The sequence below is a fragment of the Haliaeetus albicilla genome, chromosome 13 (assembly GCF_947461875.1).
Source record: "Haliaeetus albicilla chromosome 13, bHalAlb1.1, whole genome shotgun sequence".
NCBI lineage: Eukaryota > Metazoa > Chordata > Aves > Accipitriformes > Accipitridae > Haliaeetus > Haliaeetus albicilla.
The window spans coordinates 10,680,963-10,702,170 of NC_091495.1; the positions used below are offsets into that span (position 1 = coordinate 10,680,963).

Genomic DNA, 21,208 nt, shown 5'->3' on the forward strand with positions numbered 1-21,208 from the left:
CTTCTGCCGTACGCTAAAAGTCCTCAGAGTGAAAGAGAAAAATATGGACTGTATCTAAAAAAAAAAATAAATAAAAACCTCTCAAAGTAAGAGAAGATCCTTAGAGCTGGCAACTAACAGTTGGTAGAAATAAAGCTTCCTACTGGCAGTCAAATCAAATGTAGTAACAACTCAACGACTCCCTGCTGCTAGCTGACAGCATGGTGTAACACACTGGGACAAACATTCACTTAAACACTGATTGCAGGAAAACGTCATTTTCCAACTCACCAAGTAGCTTTTTGGTTGCTTGTGCGTGCGTGCCTGTGTGTGTAGGGGGGATTTAAAACTGGTGGCGTGTGGCTGGGAGGACAGGACACACTCAGGAGCCAGCTGAGTGAGGGGGTGGGAGACAGATCACTTGCTTTCTAAGTTTTAGCTCTGAGTCTTTTAAGACGCTCACTCTGATACTATTTCTGGTATGTTCTTTCTAATCGCTTCTCCAATTTAACAGAGCTTGACTGGCAAATTATAATTCTTCTGTTATAAATCTGCAGAAAATCGGTGACGGAGCTGGGTGGGGAGACGGGTGCACGGTGTGCACACACCTACACTCTGCCTTTCAGCGATGGAGGGAAATCACTGCTAGAAATTGTGAAAAATCTGATGATGCAAACTTTGACTCTGTCTTGAGACTGAAGGCATTTTTTTGTCTTCTTTTTCCTTTTGGAAAGTGATGAGTGACAGCTATGTCTCTGATCTGTAGTACTGGCTTTCTGACTGATGCGAGTAGCTGCTTTTGATGCTGTAATCATTTCAAAATAATCCCTCTTTAGAAAGCCTGTTATGTTCTTGAATAAATCTTTACTTATTTTTGTAGTTTTGTACTTTTCTCCCTTGAAGTAGCTGACTGTAGTATTTTATTTTATTTTGCTATTTCAGTTGATTTAATAAAAAGAATCCTCACAGTTAATAATTAGATGACTCCTTCACACTTTACCATGTCATCTGGGGGCTAGAGATATCAGGTGGACTACACCTGATAGACCTGGAGTATAACTACAAGTAAAATGATGTTCCATCACAGAAAAATACCCAACTTCTTAACCAGAGTTTTTGCTGTCTTCCAACATGTGACATGAATTAAAAGTGTTAGTCTGCAGTTTGAAAATAGAGTAATAAAATCTTACTCTTCCTGATCCATATACTGATTTTCATATGATGAGGCTTGGCCATCGTTCTAGTAGTCACATTGCAGCCTTTTGGTTGAAACTGTTTGGGCATGGGAAGTCTCTTAGTGTGAGTTTGTGCAGCTCTCCACTCTTCTCTCATTGCAGAGCTGACTCATTTGAGGCATGCTAAGTACTGTAGCAACAAAAAAAATATGTAACATTAGGCTAGAAACCAGTAAACGAGAGAAGGTAGGTCTAAGGTATTGTAATGATATGATTGTAACTTAAAACAACAGCCATGTTCTAACTGTGTAAAAATGTTAGAAACACAGGAGGAAAAGAGAAATTTAAAAATTAAGTATGTATATGAAGTATTTACTGAGGTTTAAGTTGCATCAGAACCATAACTTGTACACAAAATACAAAACCATACATTTCTTCTATGTATAACTTTCAGACATTCCAGAATGATTTTTCATTTAAAGTGCCATCTACTTCTTGAGGGTTTGTTGGGTTTTTTTTAGTATTTGAAAACTGAATCATCAGAGCATACCAAAAAAGTATCTTTTTCTAGTTGAAATACATGAAATCTGTAGAAATAGGCAAGTCTCTTTTCCAGGAAACTTTCTGTGGTGATGGCCTGCTAGTAGTAGTGCATAACACAGCTAATAGGATATTTGTTGTATACGCACGTGCAAAAATGTAGGAATCACAAAACTGACCTTTATCAGCTTTATTTTTTGCTTTTCAGTTGGAGGTTTTTTTGTTTGTTTTTTTGTATGTGTGTTGCAGTGACATACATTGGACGCATTGGACAACTGTGTTACTGAGGGCTGGCACCTCTTCAGATGTCTGGTGTTTTGGCTCAAAGTTGCAAGGTCTTTGAGTATTCGTCCCTGTTTACTTTTTGTTCCCAAAAGAGTACCTGATGTAAAGAATAATCATTTTGCAGTCTGAAACGATTTACATTCTGTTGGCTCTAAGTGCTTCAGCTTTTAAATTCAGAAGAGTAATGTTACAGTCTGTCAAACGATAGGATCTGTATGCTGCAGAGCTTGTACATGTCTAAGGATACATTTAATTAAACCAGCATTAGTGCATCTATACAGACTTATTAAAACACTTAGTTTGTCTCAATAATATTGATTAAATAGCAGTAGTTTGTTTAAGTGTATTTTTGCTATTACTACATTACTTCCAAGTAATCAGGGTAATCGTTATCATCAGTGAAATATCACGTTAGTTATGAAGTAATACCATAAGAATTGATTTAGACTTGGCGGGGAAGGAAGGCTTTCTGTTATATAGTGCCAAAGCCCGATTTGGATTATTAGAATGAGAGTTTTAAACATAATTTCTGTTTGTATAAACAGGATGTGTTTTATAGGCTTATAGGTTATTCCATACTCTGAGTATCCGTTATATCAAGGAACACCTCAGACAGTTAATTATGCAAAACATCATGTAAGTAATTACACAGTATTATTATGCATTTAACAGTTTTATTGATTTGCCAGTTGCTCACTTACGGTATTTCGAGCTATAAACAAGAGATGCTCACCCTCAGTTGAAATAGGTCCAAAGAAATGAGCTAAAGATAAATGACACTGGTATGCATTGTTGCATCAGATGTAACCCTTAAACGTAGAAGCTGTCAACAGTGATAATTTGCAACACATTGGGGTATGTCAGGATCATTTCCTTCTTGTTAACAAAGTTTATCAACCAGGAAGCACAGGGAATCAACTTGAAATAGAGAGGGAAGCAATAATGAATATTTGGGGGGGAGAGGGGGAGGCAGAGTTGAAAATAATTCCCCCTCATTTTGGAGGGTCTGCAGTAGTTGCAAGTCAGCCACTTGAAAATTCTGCTTTTTTTAAAAGCAGCACAGAAAACAAACTCATTGCAGCCTCTCAGATAGGTGCAAATGTGAAGGGCCTCAGATAATGGCTTGTTTTGTTAAACTAAAAATGACCACACAGTAGTGTAGTCTTCCACTGCCTTGTGCGTAGGAAGCGCTTTAGCAGAGCTTGGTAGATTGCATACAGAGCCGTAATAACTGTTTGGGAAGCTGGATCCTCTGTCGGCAATCATCAGCTAACTCAGGCCACTGCTGGTAACAACATGATGGCTTCAAGCATTGCTTCTTCTGTTCGGCTGCTAGTGGCTGTGACAGCTGCTCTGGAAGAAGTCATTGGCTTGCTTTGCTTTCCCTTACCTAGGTGAAGTGGTGAAGGTTTCAAGAAAACATAAAAGAAAGAAGAAATTACAAAAAGCAATGAAACATTCAGCATTTGTTTAAAAAAAACAAACAAAAAACCCCACCACAACCATTCTGTTTTGCACAGGGGTTTAGTACATGGTTGTACATGCGTGTTCATTAGTAAAGATCTAATGCGTAATAACAGTTTTGTTTGTGCGTGCATGGGACAAGATTAGCAATACTGTGCAATTAATGATCTCATCCACTAGGTTAACCAAGCAGGCCTTATGATATTTCTTATTAAAAGAAGGAATCCTTTCTTTTCCTTTCCCCAACTAAGCCAGTGCACCTTAATGCAATGATGATATGTTAGACCCAGCAGTTGTCAAAGCATCGTATTACTGTGATGCCATAATGACACCCTGTCTCTGTAAAGTAGTCATGTTTTCTCAAATCACACGTTGCACAGTTGATTTCTGACATGACACTTCATTCAGTCACTTTCCTTTTCTTCGGCATCTCCATTCTCTGACAATAGCAGCTGGTGCCCATTTTCCTACTAAGTGATTCACATTTTGCCACTTTACTAGAGTGCAATTAGCTGAAGCAGGAAAAAAAATGCTCAATGTAAAGCAGCTCGGCTGAAATTGTTACTCAGCTCTTTAACAGGATCTGGTGAAAGTCTTGAGGTGTCGTGGGCATTGATGCAAGAAGCAACATTTTCATTTCTTTCCACACATTTTTTTCTCTCTTCCATTCAGAGAAGCAGAGTATGGGAAATCACTGGAACATGCTGCACGGTTTTTTGTCTGCTGATATTGGTACAGACCTGTGAAATGTGGTCTTTACAGTCGAAGCAAGGAGCTGGCTTCCACTTTTGACTCTGCTAGAGACTTACTGTGTCACTTAGACCAAGACTTTCTTTCATGCATTGGTTTTCATAGTTAACGTATGAGGTTAACAAGACCTTTTTGGTCGACATCCATCTGATTTAGAGGAATGTATTGGAGGAAAATCAGATGGATTACACTATTAGTGTAAAAGTACCTAGATGTGCATAATAACGCCTGCCTTGTTGATGCTCCCACGTAGCTGTCATTAAAAATGTCATCTGATAAGAACCAATTCTGACATTTATGGAAATGGGCTAATTCCCTCTTCAAGAAAAGAAAAACTTCATGTGCAGGTAAAAGTGGACTTTTATGTTGGTCTATAATAAACGTGGTCACTGTAATTATTGTGACTAATTATGACTCACTGAAACCACCAGGGCAACTCTGAAGTAGTGAATGATGCTGTAAGCAGAGCTTTTCCTACTTGAAAAGCAAGCATGAAACGTGTTCATGGATTGTGAATTATTGGCATGTTCTTTTGACCTCCTTTAGGTATTGGTAATAAGAGAGAAGAGGGGAAAAGTAACTTTCTGAACCAAGTGCATGTATGGATGGAATATAAAAAGCTCCTAGGGGCTCGAATGGGAAGGCTTTCTTTTTTTAAGGCTATATACTGTAATCAGATGCAGTTAATTTTTGTACTCCACTTGTATATTGATACTGATTTAGCCAGTGTCAGCACTGTCAATATGATTAGTAATGTGGCAGGTAGATGGAAATAGGAATGTGATTGCATTAATAAATTCTTAATATATTCAACCTTTCATAAGCACATGGCATTACAATTTATTCGCTATTGTTTAAGACCATTTTAAAGAAGGAGTTGCATATTGAAGTGCTCTGTCATTGTACCTTTCTGCCAGCAGTGACTGGCTTCAGGTCTTTCTTAAACGAAGAAGTTGTGAAGTAAATTCAGTAGACATGTGAAGAGTCGTGCTATATATTGCATATTACTCAAGCCTTGCAGTACCCTATGTAGTTTTTCTTGTATATGGGCATGGAAATGCTTCTAGAGCCAATTAGTTACTTTCCCTATAGTTAGTGAAAGGAAAGTTTACCCAAGAGATACCAGTTGTTAGAAAACTTACTGAGAATAGCCGACCACAAATGGAGCTGCCATTTATTTGACTTAAAATCTAGTAAAGAAAAAAAACAACCCTACCAATGCTTTAAAATAAATACTGTACATTTTTATATGACACATGTTATTTCTATTCATAAACCTTAACTAAATTTAGATTTTTATTAATCCAATGTGACCTAAAAATTTTGCATTAACAGCACAATGTGGAATTGGGCTTATTCTCTTTGAATGCAGATAAAGCCATCATCTTGAAAATAGCTCTTTCTGACAAAAAGGTGTTCTTTTGAAATAAAGTCTTATTCACTACATTCCTCTTAGAGTTAATGTGAATTTTAGTGCCTCTAATTTTAGATTGAAGTGAGGTCTAGAATAAAACCCACTGGCTGACAATTGAATTTATAGATAGTTGTGAATATTTCAGGCTTGAATAATAGAGCTGTAGAATTTCAGACACAGAGAGGAAGAGAGAATTAAGCTCTAACTGTAGTTTTACACTATAATGCAATGGTGTCTAGGAATGCTTCAGTGTAACGAGCTAAGTAGTAATTAGGAGAGAACTGAGGGAGGGATTTTACAGGGATCTAGCTTAGGCATTATTCCAAATGTTCAGCATGATAATTTGATGGTGGTCCCACCTGCCATCCGTATAAGATGGCTCTTGAATTACTTTCGTTCAGATATGGTACAGTAACGGAGGAGTGAAAGCAGTAGGTGTCGGTTGCCCACCCACAGCTAATACCCGGCCTTGTCTCTGGTTCACCTTCTTTGGTGTTCTCAGTTGGGCGCTATTGTTTTTGCTTTTCCTTGGAATGGTTAATGTTTTAACTGCATTTGTGCTTTGCCAGCATGCACCAGTCCAGTCTGTACCATTTAAGCTGTAGCCAAAAGCAGCTCTATCTTGGTTAGTACCAGAAACTGCTACTTCAGAAGCATCAGCAGACTGGCTTTAGCCTAAGCAGCACTGGTGATCAGATTTTAATGCTTGTAGAACTGAGATTATATTTTGGTTCTGACCGCTTGGAGTGGGAGATAACCACTTTTGCACTGGCTAAGACAACATGCATTTGGACGACTAATTAATTGCAAATGGTTTTTCTGGGAAGGGAAGGGTGACATTTGAGCTCATTATTGCACAAATTAGAAGAAATGAGCAGTGGGAGTCTTAGACAAGAACGTCCCATCAAGCTGGTTATGGCAGACTGTAGGCAGTGACTCCTATTGCTGTATGTTGAGACTTTATATGCAGAGTCTCAGGAGCAGGGAGATGAAAAGAAGACCAAGTACTTGTTTAGTCAATAAAAGGGTCTTAGTGTTAGTGTATAGAAAAATAACGTAAAAAATAAGTTTGTAGAATGTGAAAGTTAATTGATATTTTTAATTGTAGCTGTATAAAATTCAGTGTCAAAGAAAGAGGGGAGAGAGAGACAGAGAGACACCATGTTTTAGTACCCTAATAACTTCTAACTCTAGTCTAAGATCGTAATGTATGTGAGAGGGGTCCAGTAATTATAAGGTAATAAGTGGAGTGGTGGTGTAAGTGCTCTAAATTAAAAGGAATTTGCAGAGCTGCTGTAAGTCAGTGCCGACCCGCTTTCTTTCAAACGTTGACTTGAGAAAAGTGCTTAGCCCAGAGTGCAAGTAGAGAGACAAGAGAGAGCTATCTATTAATTACAGCACTCATTAACAGTGACGGCTACAAGGCAGCAGATGCAGAAGAAAAGGCGCACGCTACTGCAGGCTGGCAAGGGGATTTCCCCCCCTCCAGTTCTTGAGGAAAGGACAGCACAAGCAGGTGGTCCAATGTAATAAGATATTTTCACGGCTTTAACCTTCCCATTTCCTTGCTTTATTTGCTGACACCAGATAGCTTGCTCCTTCCACCGCCCAAATAAGTACTGATTTTAAATTTGGAGGATAACATTACTGCACATCAGTCTGGCTGTTTTCCAAATTCATGTGTCGTTTGTTTCCAATAGAATTTTACAGTAAAAATCACAACAATTGAAAGGTGCTAAATAAGACCCATGGGCACTGATTTTAGGGTAAACCTCATCCTAAGCAGATATCTTTAATGAAGGGTCAGGCTTTGATCTCGGTTAGCCTCACTGGAAAGGAAGCGAACTCTGTGCATTTATGTCTGTTTTCCATTGGTGAATTTGATTCCGGATCTTGAAGCAGAAATTGATATTTTTTAATTTCTTTTTTAAACATGGAAAGGTGAAAAAGTGAAGGCAAGATCTCAGAAATTACTTTAGAAAGTTAAGTCAGTCAAATTGTCTGGACTCATGAGTTTGCTTTGAAAACATGAACCTATAGCTCCAGGTGGGTGGTCTTACGGGGTATTTGCTTTTCTGCTGATAATGTTTCTAGAGAAATGCTCATAACTGTCATCTGTGCTTTGGCAGCTTCTGAGAGTACTGTCAGGAAAATGCTGGGTAGGCCATTTGCTACTGTGGTCTCATAACCAGCTGTAGAAAATGAAGATAGTATCTGATTCAGAGCTTTCTAATTATTATTTTTGTCCCTTGTTCTCCCTAAAATATGTTTAAAAATAATAAAAGTCTTGGGGATGGAATAGACAAAGAAGATAATTTTTTGTTTCCCCCTGTAGAAAGCACTAATTTGTCAGATCAAATGTTATATGGTTTTATTTCAGATGCTAAATTCTGAAAATGTATGAACTGAGAAGTAAGACAGAATCTCACCTTCTGAAAGACAAAACTTCTATCTAAAATTTCCTCTAATGTATTTTTTTTAATCCAAGAACAGAACACGTAAAATGTCAGGTCCTATAGAGCTGCAGATATATGGGATAGTGGCATAGTTATTACTGGTTAGTCTGAGGATAATGGCTAGAAAGTAATTGCACCCTGAGCTGATGAATCATTTCACTTAGATTTTGTGAAAATGGAGTCCAGCCTTAATTATTTGTTAGAGTTCCCAGTTGATGTGCTACTGCGTTACTAAATAGCTGTATCTATAATAAAGCAATATTAATATAGAAGAAAAAAAAAGACTGTGGGAGACTTGCTCTTCAATTCTGGGATCAGATCAATAGATGATGGATATGTGTTTCAGTCAAGTGTCTTGACAAATATTAATTACGGAGCAGAACATTTATGTGATCAAACTTGGAAATATTTGTTCCTGATAATGATGGCATTTACAGAAGGAAAGTACTGATGGAAAAAAGAAGACATTTTTAACAGCCAAGTCATCTAATAGGATTTTGTTAATTTTTTGACTTGCTAGATGGCAAGTTCAGAATTTAGAGTTGATGTGAAGTTGACACATAGCCTAGAGGGCAGGTGGAGGGGACAACAGAAGGATTTGGTCTCTTTAAAGTTTTTGTTTACTGCCTGTCTGCAGCTTTGACAAAGCTCTGTCATGCCCTTATGCTGATTACCTTCATGTAGAACAAGAGGTATTGACTAATGAATGAATGATGTGCAGTCCCTAACCCTTCCGGAGCAGCCTTAAAGAGCACTGTCTTTAATACACAGATTCTTCTTTCTCTCTCTCCCCACTACAGGCTTCTCTGCAGAATGTCAAGCAAAGATCGACACATTGATTCTAGCTGTTCGTCGTACATCAAGACGGAACCGTCGAGCCCTGCCTCTCTGACGGACAGCATCAACCACCACAGCCCTGGTGGCTCCTCAGACGCCAGCGGGAGCTACAGTTCCACCATGAATGGACATCAGAACGGGCTGGACTCGCCTCCCCTCTACCCTTCAGCCACAGGGCTTGGGGGCAACGGGCCAGTCAGGAAACGGTATGACGACTGCTCTAGTACCATTGCTGAAGATTCACAGACCAAGTGTGAATACATGCTGAACTCGATGCCCAAAAGACTGTGTTTGGTGTGTGGTGACATTGCATCAGGGTACCACTATGGAGTGGCTTCCTGCGAGGCCTGCAAGGCTTTCTTCAAAAGGACAATTCAAGGTTGGTTATTCTTTAAACTTCTTTTCTTTCTTTTGCTCAAAGTGAAATAGTACAATCCTTGACTAAATCCAGTTAGGACTTCAGCCTATACCTTCTCATTCTTCATAGTGTTTGGTCCTACAGATTGTTACTCATGAAAAAGCCCTTTTGGGCTTCTTTGGGAGTTCTGTCTGTCATGTTAAGCCCACTGCCACATTTATTTTGATTGTGAAAAACAGAAAAACACGGGAGCCTATCCGGTGCATGTTCAGATTTGTTTTCTGTACGAGTTTCTCGTGGATTCCTGTAAGTGATTGTTGCGAAGAAAACTGATTATTTTCTGAAGGTTGTCATGGATGCCTCTTAAACAAACCTTGTGGCTGGCACACAGGGATTGTGCTTGGGTTTTGCTGCTAGTTACACCACTACCGTACTTAAATAGTTACAGAAATCCAGTTTATTTTTGTTAAAGGAGCAGTGCATTTAAAATTCAAACAAAATGCAATGGTGTAGTGCTTTGTTCATATCAGTGTATTAGTAACTCATCTTTCACCCATATCATATACAGTGGCCTTAAAATGTTCAACAAATATCTGTAAGATCACATTCTAAGGAGAGTAAGTTGGCAGCTTTTGGTCTCTGCCCAGTACTTTGTACTAATCTGCTCTTGGTACCTGTTACAAATACGCCACATATTTTGGCATGAATTAGTACGAATGGGATAATTTGCATGACCACTTGTTCTAGCTTCAGAACCATTGGAGACAAAATAACCTTCTACTTTGATTTAGATATCATCCTTTCAAGTAAAATTGAAGGTGCTTTATTTAAAGAACATGAGGCCAAGCTTGGCCTGTACAGGAATGTAGTGTCACATTAAATTAAATTCAAACTTCAGAGACTAGAATTAGGTTGCTAAGTCCAAATTTAAGCTCCTCAATAAAATCTGCTTGATGTTCATAGATGTTGAGCACCTGGAATTCTCAGGAAAGACAGTGCAATCTGGATGTATACTTTTCTTTTTAAAAATGAGTTATGATAAGGAGCATGAAGTTAGTTTCAGTTTGTAATTTCACATAATCCCAAATTTGAAACATTTGGTCAAGGTTTCTTAAATATAGTACTTCCATACTTCATGTAAAATTAGTGAAGAAAAATAATTAATGTTAATTTACTTTATCCATTGCTGAGGCAATGGCCATTTTATTCTCCTCTCATCCATTTTACTACTGGGGGTTTGGGCCTTCTACCAGCACGACGTACCGACTTTATGATGGCCATATAGCCACTAAAAGGAAACATTAGACTTCAGTTGTTCTAATGGCGCTGAGTGTTACAATGTTTGCAATCAATAAACAAACATACCTGTGAAGATTCCAGTGGCCTGGGTTCATATGTAAAATGAGTGCATATGCAGAAACAGTATGCTCATTTCAAGCCTTTGTTTTGGAAAAAGTGAAAAAAGAGGTAGGTGATTTCACTTGACCTTCAAGAACATTTTCAGATAAGCTCAGAAAATGTTTCCACTGAAGCAATTTTTATTTTGTGGTTGCTAAACTTCAAGCACCAACTTCAACTAGCAGCTCAGTTTTTATAAATGGTATTTAATTGCTATGTAATAGCTGTCCTACAGAACTGAATTGATGCATGATTATTTTAGTTGTATTTTGAGCATGAAAAAATGCCACAGAAATGTTAACTGATTAAAGTGTTGACTTCTGGTAGTAATAGGTAGTCTGCAATTTTACACCGCACCACAGACAGCAAGTTTCTGGGCATGGAAGCACAAGATAGGGATGTCATTCTCCAGATTAGCAACCTGGACTTGGCCATGCAGCTCAACTTAGAACTGGCAGCTGTGCAAAAAGTCTCAGTATGGTTAGAGCACTAGCTGCATCAGCAGGTGACAGTGCTGTGAAGACAAAAAAAAATATGCCGTTAGGCAAAACCAAGCATTGAATGGAAAAGCAATAATGAATAAACTAAGACGAGGAGGTATGTTACCATCATAATGTCGTGGCAGCATCTTCAGTAATGGTGCTGACTAAACTGACACAACTACTAAAAGTTTTCAGATACCTTGCAAAATAATGGAAGGTATTTACTTTGATGAATCAAACCATAGATTGTGGTAAGGTGAGAAGTAGTATATAAGAAAAAGGTACTCCTTGTGTTTTGAATGGGCAAATTCTACCTTTAAGCTTGCACGAAGAAGAATTCCTCTGAGTTTTTTTGCTCTAAATGATAGAATTTAGTCCCGGTGTTCATAGAGGCCATTCTTCCCTGTACCATTTCACTTCCTGGTTCATATCACTTTCATTCTCTGCTTGTTTTTAAAATAAGTTGGTTACTGCATAACTGCAAATAAGAAACCAGGAAAACAGAAAAAACCCAAGAAATTTATAAATACAGAATGCTAAACCAGACTACCTGAAGAGTCAAATATTGTAACTGTGCATATGTAAGGATAACATGTGTTGGCTGAAAGAAGTGCTTATTTTAAATGCTAATAATTTAATTGTGATGGGTACTTAATTATTGATTCAGTGAAAAAGAACATTTGACTTCCCAAACCTTTCTTGTTTATCATTCATGAGTTACTAGATTAGCTCACAGTTTTAGAACCTAGGTGCTATTCCTGTTGAAGCCATGGGCAAAACTGCCCTGAGTTCAGTGAGAGCAAGGCTGAGCTGATAAGGTTAAGATTATGAAGCACATCTTGTGTTCACGTGAGGCCTGATGTCCTTTCCACTAAGTCAAAGGGAGTCTTTCCATTCTTGCCATTTCAAAGGAGTCTTTTGAAGGTGAAAGCCACAGGCAGCTGTTCAGAGAGCCAGCACACCAGCATCTTACATAAGACGGAAGTGAAGTGCATTGCAGGATACCTAGTAGCCTTTTACACAAGGCAAATTTCACTCTAAGGTAGAGTGTACACCTGTTTTTAAGGGTAATGGAGATTACTGTTCTCTTTCAGATGACAGCATTGAGTCTAAAAAATGTCCATTCCTGGCTGATGGATTTCTTTTCTTCTTCTTCCTGCCTCTTGCAATCCCTGCTAATTTTCTTAAAAGTCAAGAAATTAAGTGAACCCTGTCTTGAATTATAGGAAGGAGTAAGTTTGTCTTTTTTGAATATATATTTTTAACATAGCACAGAAATACATTTGGGGCTGTGGTAAAGAATGCATAGATTATGATAAAAATCAATAATATTAGAAAAAATTAGAAACAAGAAATTACCTACCTAAAAAACCCAAAACAAACCCCACCAAAACCCCAGCTCAGTATATAAAATCAGTAACTGCTTAAGTCATAGTAGAGTCTAATGACGTTTTGCCCCCTTTTGTGACATATAAGGGATGGGAGAACTGGATGTTCTCTCTGCTCAGCCTAGTACTTACTCAGCTGCAGCTCTCAGTTTGCTTCTGGGATAATTTACATGGTGGCTGATTGCAAATGTCTCACAGAAACTCACACACAGCCAAATCTCCCCAAAATTGGCTTAACATCAGGGATAGTAGAAAATAGCAATGTCTAAAAATAGTTACAGGTCCATTGATTTTTAGGGTCTCTCCAGTTTTTGCTGTGCACTGTGTTATCTTGAAAAGTCCAAGCTTTCATTAAAAGAGAGAAAAAAAGAATTTTCAGTTGACAGCTGGGTGCAAAGTCCTGTGTTCAGCACAGAGGTCTTGTGCTCACTAGATATTTTGTGGTGAATATTTAGTGTAAATACATTTCTCAATTTTTATTTGCTCAGATATCATAAAGACTAGTAAATACACATTTTGCATTAATAATATGTAATTACTCAGTGCCTGTAACTTAAACATTTCTGCAAGTGGATTGAAATGCTATTCTTGCTTTCAGTAGGAGGATGATAGGACTTAGAGATTCAAAGACAGTTTACTATTTGGTTTTATTTTAGCCTTCATCTCTCTAAAATAATGGCCTGCATCTAGACAACTTTCTTCCTCCATCCTTCCAAATCTTCAGGACTGTCATCTTTGGACTCTTTGAACTAGCATGAAAAGGTAGTGTGAACAGCCTAGGTATTGATATGTTTTCTTCCTGGTAAGGCTTGTTGCAAAAGTGTCAGAGCTTACTATTTCCTTGGACAGTGTTTGAATTTTCCCCACAAAAGCTAAAATATATTGCATTCAATAGTCCTTGTAGTTCTTGGGCTTTGTTGTTTTTTTTTTTTAATATGTTTATTTTTTGTGGAAAAACTGTTGGATAAACAGTATTGAGGCAGCAATCTTCTGTTTATACGCAGGGTGAGTAAAGCAATAGCTAGTAAGAAGCCATGCAGTCATACCCTCACTGTCTCATTTAAGAGCTTTATCCTTGAGAGTTGTTGCCTGTCCATGTCTCCTGACACAAACAAGACATATTCTATGCTGGGAATACTGTTGTCTTTTTGGTCATTACGCGAACTACACCAAGTCTGCCATCTCATTTTATGCTGATCACCTAAGAGCCTTCAGCTTTACAGTTCTGCAGTAACATAGTTCCTATGGTCTTCAATGCCTGCCCAAACTAGGAGCTAGATTAAACTGCTTTGTACTTTCTTCACCTTTTTGGTTACTCAAAGTTGGTTTTAATCCCTTTACTGTTCATGTTTTTGAACCCTCTTTAGAGTGTTTACCCATTACTGAGCCAGTTTGATCTGTAAATGTACAAACACTTTACAGTAAATATATATATATTCTTTTTTTAAATCGGGAAGTTTTAATCAGGAAAGTTAGAACTAGCTATGTAATTCAGATAAGGTGACATTTAAAATGGGCAACATGAAGTTTGATTCGAAGTTGGACTTCACCGAAGTGGCTTCCAAAGGTTAATTTGCATCTCAAAGCTGACTCCTATAATACTGCACATCATTTTTGTGGAGGAAATGAAATGAAATGAAGTAAGATTTTACAGCTTTTCAGCATCTTTACTGGTAGCTAAGATGATAGCTTTTTATAGAAAGATAGGGTGGAGGCTTGCATCTTGGTGCAATAGTCTGTGGACCTTGGCTCTGGTGCAAAGATAGCAGCCCTCCAGTGAACCTAACACTAAATGTCACTGTCCTGGTTTCAGCTGGGATAGAGTTAACTGTCTTCCTAGTAGCTGGTACAGTGCTGTGTTTTGAGTTCAGTATGTGAAGAATGTTGATAACACTGATGTTTTCAGTTGTTGCTCAGTAGTGTTTAGACTAGAGTCAAGGATTTTTCAGCTTCTCATGCCCAGCCAGGGCACCTGACCCAAACTGGCCAACAGTGTATTCCATACCATGGGACGTCCCATCTAGTTTAGGAACTGGGAAGTGGGGGGGGCAGGGATTTTCGCCGCTCGGGGACTGGCTGGGTGTAACGGTCGGCGGGTGGTGAGCAATTGCCCTGCGCATCATTTGTACATTTCAATCCTTTTATTACTCCTGTTGTCATTTTATTAGTGTTATCATTATCATTATTAGTTTCTTCTTTTCTGTTCTGTTAAACCGTTCTTATCTCAACCCAGGAGTTTTGCTTCTTTTCCTGATTTTCTCCCCCATCCCACTGGATGGGGGGGAGTGAGTGAGCGGCTGCGTGGTGCTTAGTTGCTGGCTGGGGTTAAACCATGACAGTCACCTGAATCCATCATTACCTGATTAAATCATTTACTTTCCTTATATAAGTGAAAGTCTGTGCCTCAGCATTTCTTTCAAAGAATTTTTTAAGCAAGCAATTATAGGTATCTTCCCTTTTCTCCTGATGTCTCTGTGCCTATGGGCCAACCAAACTACTGAGCAAGTATTTTTAATTCCTTCCAACAAGATTTTTAATCCTGTCATAATATCATTGCATAACTGTGGCAGCCAAGCAAGATGAGACAATAAGATATAAACATGCTGAAATCTGAGAACCAGACAGAAGTTTAAAAGTGTACGGATGGTTCTCTATTCTTTTTACTATCTCTTCTTTCCTTACACCCTTGTAAATTATATGCTGCATTTAGATTATTAGGGAATAAGAATGAGCAGCCTCATTTGTGCATGACTATTTCAAACCCATCAGAAGTACTCAGAAAGAGATGTGGTTTACAAATAGTGCTGGTACAGTGGTATGTATTAGTGCCATTATAATTAGGTCAGGATCTCTATTTGTTATAAACATCTATGAAAGTTTCCAGCCCACTTATGAAGCTCTGTCTAGTTGAAAACTGGAGACATGTGAAGTCTCAGCTAGCGAGTGATTTATTTTAGTGTTTCTGTAACTTTTTTAATTACTTTTTTTTACTGCTGTGAAATTCGTTTGGTTTGCAACTTTACAGACTGAGATGTTCTACATGCTCATAAACAAACAGTGACAATTTTCCATGCTACCTTGGTAGGATGTATCAAAGTTGACCTAGATAAAATACCAGTAGGGACAAGATATAGATGGTTCAGTCTTTCTCGCTTGGACAACTCTTCAGTGACTCCCAGGTGGCAGGGGATCAGTTCTGTTGGTGTCTTCAAAGCATTGATTCTCTCTTAAAATGACCTAAATGCCCTTCATTTCTGTTGGAAGATAAAGAAGTTGCCTCCAGTGGGAATCAAAGATACTTGGGCCCTTACAGGTGTCATTCAACACCCCCTAATATCAGCCTCATATTGAAAATTATGGTGGTTTTTATGAGGCTGGAAACCTACCTACCTAAAGTTAGAGGCTGATGCAAAAATGTCATGCAGTCAAACCAACCAGCATCACTTTTACATTTTCGTTTTAAATCTCCTTTCATGTTGCTTTCTAGGAATAAAAGAAAAAGAGATAAAAAATAAATTTTAGAAGTTCTAAGTATATTATAGTTCAGTAACATAGTACACTGGGTTCTTTTAAGGAACTCAACATAGTGATTTCATTTAAAATGTACTTTTAAGCTGGATGTATCCCTCTGTCAAACACCATCGTACTCCTGTAGAGTTATTTAAAAACTAGCTGCTTCTGCTGAGTTTTCTACTGTAACAGAAAAGGCAACACAAGCAGCAGAGATGTAAGCATAATCCTTCATACATGGTCCTATCATCTTAAAAAAAACATTTGAGACATTTAGGAACCAAATTTTCAAACGTTCTGTAACTCTGTGTGTGCACTATTGTTTCTGAAGTCATCTGGGTGAAAAATTGTGATTACAGTCAACTTTAGGCTTAATCAGCTCCAGATGACATGTAGCAGAATTCATAAGTCTATAATTCCTAGAGCTATCTAGAGTATCAGGTGAATCCATCTAAGGATTTGTCAGCCAGAACTGGATTCAGTTAGGTTCAAATCCAACCTCATTCCAACCTGACCCCATTTCTGAAACCTTATCGATAACAGTACTTTTACTTGTGAAAATATTTACTCAAATTCAGTTGAGTTCTGACTGCAAAGTAGGGAACAGAACTGCAAGAACTAAAACTTTAACCTGAGAGAAAATATTTTTACTTTCCTCAGTTCAGTTTTGCTAAGACCTATAAACATCAAATACATTTTTAAGTCCATCAGGGACTTTTTCTCTATCCTTCTTTTCCTAAGTTAGCTTATTACTCTTTATTTCCAACAGCACCTACTTCTCCTCAGTTTCTCAAGAACTATTCTTTTCTCTTCTGGTTGGATTACATATCAAGGTGTGACCTAACGTACCATAATTCACTCTCTGTGTTGCCTTAGATTCTCCTGTCTCTCTTTCTAAGACTTCTCTTTTATTAATTCCCAGAAGACCTATGGCTGTAATCCTGGCTACCTTTCATTTTCCAGAGTTTTCATGCATGCCAGTCCACAGACAAGCAGGTGTGTTCCTTTGGGTCTGTCACCCAGGAAGACAGAGCGTGAAGGTGGTACCTGGGGTAAACCTTACTGCAGAAAGACTTAAATCCAGTGATGCAGTAGCCTCTATTAAGAATAATGAGAACACTTGCTTTTTAAATACAAGTTTTTGAAAAAAGGTATTAGGTTACAGAAGCTCAAAGAGAAAGTTTGTGAGAAAAATGGGGCATTATTGAATATAAATAAAGAGATAGTGAAATACAGTTTCAGAAGCTGATAATAGCATAAAATTATTACATTGAAGGAATAATTAATTCCCCTCTATTGGTTTGCTTTTTTTCTTTTTTTTTTTTTCCCCCCCCAGACCTACATTCCCACACAGTAATAGTTTCAGTACTGGTATCTTCAGCATTCCTCCAGCTTTTCTAAGTGGCTCATGGCTACTCTTTCCAAATGCTTTTTCACCCCGTATCTCAGTCTTCCTCATGTCTTTTACTTGTCCAAAGATTTTCTGAGCATATTCCAATAGCTCACAGCAATACTGTTACATCTTCAGTGTTATAATAGCAAATGTCACAGTGTAAAAAGGGAAATAAAGCTTCTGCTAAGAATTGCTGTCTGCAGCTTCTATTCTTGTCAGTATTTCTGGAAGAGAGACCCCTGTTCCCACAGGCTGGAGCCAGTTTCTAGAGCCAGCTTTGCACTTTTGATATCTGTGAGGTTCTAAAGTTGTAACTCTTGATGACAATAACTTCATTTTGAATAAGACGCCAATGTATAAGGCCCAGTGCTTTCAGTGGCCTCTCTGTCATGGTTCTCACTCCTCCTCTGCTGTTGCCTTGAGTGTCGCTTTCAATTCCATGCAAGAAATGGCCAAAATGGTCTCAAGAATCTTAGCTAATCCAGTCGTTTGCCTGGCTTGTAAAGCCATTGAGTAACTCCCTCTACCATTAAAATTGTGCTATGACTCCACATCTCATTCAGGTAACCTCCAAACCTCACCTGTGAGATGAAAAAAATGGTATCTTGGACCACTTATCATTGAGCTGTGTGTAAAGATCTGACAGTCTGAAGCATGTAAAACCAAAGAGCCAGTTATGCAGTGTAAGTTTTAGCAGTTCATCTGCTATCTCAAGATCAAATGGCATCATATTTTTAGTGAGTCAGTTGCTCCTGATAGGCACAGCGTGTTAGAAGTATTTTCTCATCTTTTGGCTGAGATAATAAAATTTAACAAATTAGTATAAAAAAGGAACTGTTTTTAAATAAACATTCCTTAGTGCATGAGGAGAGAAAAGGGACTCAGGCTGGCATAAATCCTGTTGTATTATTACAGCACAGGGCAATGTGTTTGGGGAGTGAAGATTTGACATATATTTTTATTTTCAAACGTCATACTAATTTACATTACTCAGCCCTTTAACTGCCAAACCGTAAAAGTCCATTACGCTACTGAAAGGAATATACAAATTATCCCCTGGCACTTCAGGCAGGAGTTTTACATATATGCTGTTATTCTATCAGCCAGCTAGCTGCACGATTCTATTAAGGAGTAAGTGAGAAAATTATATTGCCTGCAAACTAATTGTACAAAAGACTCAGAAATAAGTAATCAGAGCCCAGTCCTTTCTGAAAACCAGCCAGGAGATATTACAAATTGCTCAATCGTTCTTGTCAGCCCAGTGTAAAGACTCAGAGCTGCCATGTTGATTTTGAATAACACAGCTACCTCTCCAACTGTTGACAGGACTGGGCAAACTCAACTTATGCTCTTACTAGCTGCTCAGTTTCAGCCTCTAGCATCATGCAGTAGACAAGTAAATGGTAGAGCTTCCTTCTGAATCTTCTTCATTGAAATAAAATGCAAATCTGAGCATCTTGAATGTATGTAGTGTACCTATGAAATTGTAGAGTTTCCCAAACACTCCTTCAAATAATTTCTTTATTTTTAAGGTATAGAAGTAAATAAGATATTATGAGAGCTCTAATGACCTGCAATGTGCAGTAAATCTATGTTTTTACCAAAAGTATATCCACTAATACTTTGAGTGCTAGGTAAAATGCATTTTGAGTGTGATATATGTCCAGGTACATAACCATTGCAAAATTCCATTAGGTGTTTTTTTTTATTTTTAAGGAAAGCTCACTGGCAGAAATTAAGTCTATCCATGGGGATGTTTGATAAAATACTGCATTCATATGTGAAGTGGTGACAAAATGTTAGTTCCTTGAACTCCTGCTGTGGTCTAGCCATATTCCAAAATGCTGAAACACTTTAGGGGAACCAACTGTGGCCATTGGTAAGATGCGGATCTTTGCTGCAGCAATACATGCAGTTACTGTAACTCTGCTGTGTTCATTGGAGGAACTCTTTCCAACATCTTCCAGGTTTATTTTCTAACATCAAAAATTAAGATTGAACATCTGCTGTAAAATACAGTTCATTAAAGTAAAGTAGCCTAAATTGATAGGAGAAGATTGCCCCTCTAAGCTCAAGTACTGGAATCTAAGTGACTAGAGTAATAGCTCATTTTAGAGTTCTTTAGGTGGCAAGAGTTTGCAGGAAAAAGAAGTTGCATTGTCGGTGCATAATGTGCTGCACACTACAGACCCTTGCCATGTTTCACAGGATTTTGCGCAAAACTGAAATGTCAGGGTATGGATAAGCAATCTTGCTTATATTTTTCTGGTTTTGAATGCTACTTTTTGGTGTTGACATCTGTACCTTTGTAATCTGTGCCTTTGCACAAGGACTCTGGCTGCAGTGGGAATGCTCCACTTGCCTTGGTACAGAGCTTTGCTGCTTGAAGTTCTGTGTTGTAATCTCGATCTTGTTTTTGATCAAGATCGTTTCTGACCTTGTGCAAAGATATCTTTGATCTTGTGCAAAGCATTTCTGATTTTGTTTCTTTTTTTTAAATAGGGTTGGTAATACATTTATTACTATAATATGATGAAGTTAATTAGATACAATTTGTGAAAGGCTTTGAAGGTCTCACTGTGTAGTCGTTGTGCCTCACCAAGAATGCCTCATTAGAGTGTGAGAGGATAATGTGAATCTTTTTTTAAGCTTGCCATTACCATCCTTTCCTACGTATCCTTCCACAAATGTTATTTCCTTACTTCGCTGATGCATATCGGAAAGAAGTTTTGCAGGAACTGTCGTGCTGAATTTCCTACCTGCCGTATCCTTCAGTTTCTTAAATAGCTTTCTTCTCAGGAGCTAAAGAAGGGGAAGAGGACTAAACTGAAGTTTGAGTTTTCCCAGCAAGAACCATTAGCATTCAGACATACCAAGATCTGTTTTACTCACCAGCATTGCTAAGTCAGTCATGCAGGAATGTTCAGGAGGAAGAAAGCCTGCAAAGGCCTGAAAAGGCTGTGCAAAGTATGCTGGTTGTATTGGCAGAATATACATTGCGCCATGCAGACCTCCTTTATCATAAATACTTAAGCAATTTTCAATAGGTGTAAGTAGTTTAAGTATTACTTCCTGTTGAATTAGCAGTTGCTGAGCATTTGAGTCTTTGTGCAATCCTGCAATCCACTAATGTGATATTTAATGAGGAGACATCAGTCTGGAGAAAGGTAGTCAATATAAATCAGTGTTTACAAAGTGTGATTAACTCTGAAATATTTCATCAATGCTGTGGTCCCAGGCAGACTCTATGCTAATTATTAGAACCTGCGCATGTTTCAGGGGACTTTGACGGACCCTGAGTGCAGCAAACATGGAGCAGCAAAATTGCAATTATGCTCGGACTGTCTCTGATGACAATTTATGCATTTGGTGTGATGACCTCCTGCTTCCCAAGAGGGCAATAAACAGAATGCATTTTCATTAAGATACTAATGCACTTAATCACAGGGGGAAAGGGTTAGAAAATAAAGAAATACCTTTAAAGCAAGATGTGACAGGCTGATGGGGAAGATACTTTATTTAAAAGTCAGTTTCCTGGTGAAACTTTGGACTGCTGCAAAGTCTGTCATATTGAATGTATGGGCAATAGGATGCATGGCTGGGCAGGTGAATAAGCTGAGATAAGCTGTTTTATGAAAAGTGCAGTGGTACTAGGGCAAAAGAGAACAGATGTTCTCCCATTTGGACTTAGATACCCAAAGATGTGATTTTAAAAAATGTAAAGAAAATTACTCATAAGTATTTTACCCATTAATTTTCAGGTGGGTTTTTTCTTATTT

At 38.1% G+C, this 21,208-nt stretch overlaps 1 protein-coding gene across 12 annotated transcripts in view; it reads left to right on the forward strand.

Moving 5' to 3' along the window:
* Positions 1 to 21,208, forward strand: part of ESRRG (estrogen related receptor gamma) — a 408,234-nt gene that overhangs the window by 270,318 nt on the left and 116,708 nt on the right. For all 12 annotated transcript variants that reach the window (XM_069800117.1, XM_069800125.1, XM_069800121.1 and 9 more), the window contains one exon: positions 8,864 to 9,279. In XM_069800117.1, coding sequence (XP_069656218.1) covers positions 8,864 to 9,279 — 416 coding nt within the window. The remainder of the gene's footprint in view (positions 1 to 8,863; positions 9,280 to 21,208) is intronic.